The 5,653-nt window shown below is 59.6% G+C and overlaps 1 protein-coding gene across 1 annotated transcript; it reads right to left on the reverse strand.

Moving 5' to 3' along the window:
- Nucleotides 1-4,459: 4,459 nt before the first annotated feature.
- Nucleotides 4,460-5,590, reverse strand: ZBTB42 (zinc finger and BTB domain containing 42). The gene has a single exon (XM_006839601.1). The coding sequence runs from the start codon at nt 5,588-5,590 to the stop codon at nt 4,460-4,462; it is 1,131 nt and encodes a 376-aa protein (XP_006839664.1).
- Nucleotides 5,591-5,653: the final 63 nt, after the last annotated feature.

A 5,653-nucleotide genomic window follows, 5' to 3' on the forward strand; every position in this document is an offset into this window, starting at 1 on the left:
CTTGCCTGTCCTTTTCTGGGGGGTGCCTGTGTGAGGCTCAGCAGTTATATGTGCTGTGGAGACACTTGCCTGTCCTTTTCTGGGGGGTGCCTGTGAACACAGTGAAGGTCACGTTTAGATGAATTCAGGTGTTTTCTTCTCCAACCCTATATGGTTGCTATGAGTTGGAATGGACTCGATGACACTTAACAAGTAATTGGATGGAATAAAGGAAGCAAATGTCACTGCATTCCTAGGCACGGGCTGAGTAAAGAGGGAAGGAAGCTGAGGGCGGGCGGGCAATCCAGGCCCTGGCAGGAGGCTGTTTGATCAGCTTGCAGGGAAAGCAGGAGCCTGTGCTGGGAGTAGGGCTGTGGTGCTATTAGTGATGACCCGGAAGCGGGTGGCCGGGGTGGTCCGGCAGATAGGTCCATCGGGAGGAGGCTGTCGCATGTATGGCCTTTGGACAGCTTATGGAGAAGTCTTGGGGACAGACTGGTGCTGGGGAGATAAGGATGGAGTGTGAAGCCAGGGCCCCCAGCAGGTGCAGAATACTAGGGGAGGGGGGAGCCTGGAGACACCAACTGGGAGGGAAAGCGAAGGGCATTGACCCGGGAGCGTGAGTTCTGTGAGAGGGACAGACGGGGACAGTGATGTCTGCACCGCCCTTCCTGAACCTGGCTTGAGGGGCAGGGGGACGGGAGACCCTGTAGGGCAGCAGGAGGGCCTGGGGTGGAAAGACTGGTCAGAGGAGCCAGCCGGGAGCTAGGGAGCAGGTCTGCCCTGGAGGGTGTGGCTGCTGGCAGACACCAAGCTAAATGGAGGTATAAGAGATGTGTGTGTGGGGGGGGGCTCTCAGGGTGGGTACCCTGCATCTGATTGGCCTGGACATGGCCAGGAGCTGTGCCCTGAGTGCCCACTGTGGGCAAAGAGACCACCACCTGTCGCTGACAGAAGGCCACAGCTGGAGGGCCCAGTTGGTGGCCAGCATTCGAGGTCAGTGTCCACTCCCCTGAGGCCTCTGCATCACACTTTGTCACACCAACCACAGGTCAAGTCAGTGACCACCGAACTCAGGGGTGGGTATGCCTCTGCCCCCCACTGCAGCCCCCGTGCCCCAAGTCCACTGACTTCCACCGACAGCTTGCCAGCCAGCTGTCCCTGCCTCCCCCTCGGGGTGGGGGTGGTCTTAGCCAGGACAGCTAGAGGTCCTCACGCCCTCCTTCCAGGGTGATTGGCATTTCCACCAGGTCTCACCAGCTGGGCCAGCATGGCTCTTGTGAGCCTCCTGGAGATGCTGAACCCCACACCACAGAATGCTGAGTGTGAGCAAGGCCAGGCTGCCTCCCCCTGCTCGTCTGTCTCCTGGCTTCTGGTGGCCCCAGGTGTGTTCCCCAGCATGGAAGCCTCTTCACAGGGCAGCTCCTCTTATACAACAGCCCCCTCAGACGGAATCAGGACCCCCCTCCCCCTAATGTGGCTTCATGCTAACTGATGACATCTGCAAAGACCCATTCTCCAACCAGTCCACCACTCAGGTTGTGAAGTGCCATCGAGTCAGTACTGACCCATAGTGACCCTATATAGGGTTTCTGAGGAGGAGCTGGTGACCTTGACATTCAACCTGACATTGCAGTCCGGGTCACTAACCTGCCATACCACAGCAGAACCACTAAGGTTGGAAGTTCAGACTGTCTTCTGGGGGAGACACCATTCACCCCACAACAGCTGCTGACCCCTAGTGGTGGACTATGTACTTATCACTGGGCGCCCCCTACCAGCGCCACACAACCCTTCAGCACCTGTTTACAATTATTCCCATTCTATGAGTGAGAACACTGAGGTGTGCAGAGAAGACAGGACCTGGTTAGGATGACAGGCCAGGGGACAAAGACCTGGTGACCCTTCAGGCCAAGGAGGTGACTAGGGTCAGGAGAGGAGGGCTGCTTCCAGCAGCTGTGTGGTGATGGAGGCTGTGGTGGGTGGTGATGTAGTAATGCTGATGCAGGCAGTGGACTGTAATAAGGTCAGCAAAATCATTTTGTCAGGCTCTGCCAAGGCCACTGAAGTTCAAACCATTTTGTTAAGTGCTATTGAGTCGGTTCCTACCCATAGTGACCCTTATAGTGTTTCCAAGGAGCGGCTGGTGAGTTGAACTATCGACCTTGCGGTTCACACCAGCCTTCTGGTCCCATGACTCCAGCCATCACATTATTAAATGTTTGACCAAATATAGCAGGTTACTTTTTAAGTTGATAATTTTGCATGGCCTGTGAATATGTTCTAAGTTTTGGCAGAATAAAGGTTCCCCACCCCTGCTCTATAGGGTCTCTAAGGCTTTAAATGTTTGCAGGAACAGAAAGCCTTAGAGCAGCTGGTGGGCTCGAACCATGGACCTTGTGGTTTGTAGCCCAGTGCTTATCATGTAGAGTCACCATGCTCCCAAGTGGGGCCAGAGATGAACCAAATCCAATCCCCTTGAAGCCTGGGAGTGCTGGGTGGCCAAAGAAGAGAGCGAGGAGGGAACTGGGGCTGTTTTGGGAAAATCGGGGGAGGGTGAATGGCAGAAGGATCCAGGCCTCTGCAGCCACCAGAATCCAGAACACGAGGCCCCAGACCCAAGATCTCCCTCCCCACCACAGCCTAACAGGTACCTGCTCCCTGGGGCTCACCTGCTCTCAACTCCAAGTCTGGGACAGACGCCAGGATCTGGAGTCTCAGCCATCACCCTCAGCAAGCCCCACATGCGGCACCAGATATGAGACAGGACACCCGGTGCCCCCCTGTCCTGGCCCAACGGGTCCACATTCCCGCAAACATTTGGGTACTGACTGGCCCAAGTCCCCACTCCCACCCAGGAATTCGCAGACGAGTGCACCTGGAGTGGTCTTTATTCCCATCAGTAGTGTAGAAGAGGTAAGATGGCACCTCCAACCCAATGCAGGCTGGGCAGCTGTCTCTGGGCTCACCGTGGCCCAATCCAGAAGACTGACAGGGCAGGCCCCAGGTAAAACATATCTGCATCCCCCGACATATAATCGGTGCCTAAATCACATGGGTGCTCTGAACTCTTGGTTATCAGGTTCACAGTGTGCACAAGGCTGAATCCAGTGTTGAAATTCAGGGCAGCTTCCAGCCCAGCAGCAAATTCAATTTCTTGAGAAACATCAGGGGTGGGACTGGGGGGACGGTGACCGGGGTCCAGACCCACCTTCCTGCAGGGACACACACACATGCATTCAAACTCACATCTACTCACTCACGTATGATTCATACATACACACATGCACATGAAACCCGTGCAAAGTCCCACTGACCCTTCGTGGGAGTGGGGGCTGCGGACAGAACAGCCACGGTAGAGGGGGCTACCACGCACACGTCACTACCAGCCCTCCCACCACACCAGGAGAGCCAGGCTCACTGGCACTGAGCCACATCGCACCTGATCTGGCTGACTAATGAATACCATTCAAGTTTCCTCAGGAGAAGAGAAAATAGCTTCAAGTTACCAGGACTCTGCCCACAGTGCTGCTTCCAATCATGACAAAAATATTCTGGGTGGTCTGTGGAAAACTGGGAAATGTGGGGGATTTGGCCTGAGCAGAAGCTTGTCCCAACCACAGGTGGAAGCAGCCAGCCGTATCGGTGAGACAGGTCACCAGAGCAGTCACAAGCCCACACATCCCTCAGTGAAGGTGGACAGCTGTCAGCCAGACCCCTTACCTAGGACTCAAAGGGGTGGGCAAGCCAACAGTGACCATCAAGGCCAGCCACAGCCCCACCCCTGAGGCTCAGGGTACGCGACAGATAAGTAGCATGGCTCATTGCCACCGAAGCCATCTGGCAACCTCAGGAAATGTTTTCTGGTGCTAAAGAGAATCCATCTCCAAACCCCAGCTCTCTCGGTCGGTCACTGTTGGGTCAGGATGGCATGCTCTCTAAGACAGGAAACCCCTCTCTGCCTTCCTTGCCTAGAGTCCTCAACGCACTGAGCTGACTCCGCTGGTGACAGTACAGGGTGGTCGCGGGGTCTGCACTCCCCTCCCCCCCCCAACACCAGCTGTACGGTTGCCCTTGGTGGCTCTGGAAGTGCCTGGGGCTGCCGCGGCAGGGGTTCCTACAGCTACCCACCCAGGAGCAAGCTGCTCCCTCCCCGGGGGCCCATGGGAAACTCACTCCAACAACCACTTTTCTGACACACGCATCCTTCACCTAGCGTGGTGCCAGGCGCTCTACAGTGCTTACTGGGGAAAGGCCGGGAGGGAAGAAACATATGCCACCTTTCACACTCAGGGCCCGCTGGACATCCTCAGAGCAGGCTGAGAAGGGCTGGACAGTTTGTAGAAGCAGCACCCACGGGGTGCCCTCTCCGCAGTGAACTCAGGGGGTGGGTCCCAGAGTGCAGGTGCCTGTCCATCAGAGGTCACACCGGGACCCACCGTGGGGGGCTGGTCCCTTCCCTTCTGCCTCCGGGACACCATCACGCTAACAGGGACTTGACGAGGCCACAGTGGAACTTTCGGACATGGCGGTAGAGGTCCCCAGACTGCGTGAAGCGACGCTCGCACCAGCGACAGGCGTGCGGCTTCTCGCGCGTGTGCACCACGGCGTGGCGGCTCAGGTTGTGCGAGTACTGAAAGCTCTTGCCGCACTGGGCGCATGTGTAGGGCTTCTCGCCCGAGTGCGTGCGCTCGTGCCGCTTCAGTGTGTACGTGCACGAGAAACCTTTTCCGCACAGCGGGCACGTAGGCGCCGCGCCGTCGGGGGAGAGCCGGGCGCGGGCCCCATCGCGCTCGCGGAAGTGTGCGCTCAGGTGCAGTTGCAGCACGTGGGCGCTGGGGAAGAGCTTGCTGCACAGCGGGCAGATGCGGAGGGGCCCGTCGGGCGCCAGGTCCGCACCCCGCAACGGCTCCAGGACCCCCGCCGGGCGTTCAGTGGCCGGCACGCAGGGGGGCGGTGGGGGGCTGTGAGGGCTCTCGGGGCCGCTGCCGCCCTCATGTTCCGACAGCGAGTCCTGCTCAGCCTTGACCAGCGGCTGGGTTCCGGGCGGCTGCGGGCGGCTGCAGGGAGCTGGCTGGAGCACGCGCGGTGGGCGCCCAGGCTCCGGCCGCGGGCTTGGCTTCAGCGACAGGTCCAGGGCCCGGTCGACCTCTCCAGGGCAGTGCCAGGGAGGTGGCCCAGCTGCTCGTGGGGGGTGGTCGGTGTGGGCGTCCACCGCGGGGACCCTGGCCTTCTGAGCGGCTCGCTCTGGCTCCCGCAGCCGGCCCTTGCACACCTTGACGATATCGTACATGTGCAGGTAGCTGGCGGCGGCCAGCACGTCCTCCACCGGCAGGCCGCGCAGGTCCAGGCGGCCCTCGTACATGAAGTCCAGGAGGCACGCGAAGGCGGGCGCAGTGACGATGTCGCCGTTGAGCCGCACGCCATCGCGGCCTCCCGCGGGCTGGTCGCGGTAGAAGAGATGGAAGTAGACACTGCAGGCGGCCAGCACGGCCCGGTGGGCCGGGAAGCGTGCGTCGCCCACCAGTACCGTGCAGTCGCAAAGGAAACCCAGCTCGCGCTGCTGCCTCAGGCGGCCCAGCAGCCGTCCGCCGTGCCCCGGGAACTCCATGCCGCCGCCGCCCGCATGCCCAGCCCCTGCCGGCCCCCGGGACAAACTCGGCCGAAAGTTCAC

The sequence above is a fragment of the Chrysochloris asiatica genome, unplaced genomic scaffold (assembly GCF_000296735.1).
Source record: "Chrysochloris asiatica unplaced genomic scaffold, ChrAsi1.0 scaffold00025, whole genome shotgun sequence".
In the NCBI taxonomy this organism is placed as follows: Eukaryota; Metazoa; Chordata; class Mammalia; order Afrosoricida; family Chrysochloridae; genus Chrysochloris; species Chrysochloris asiatica.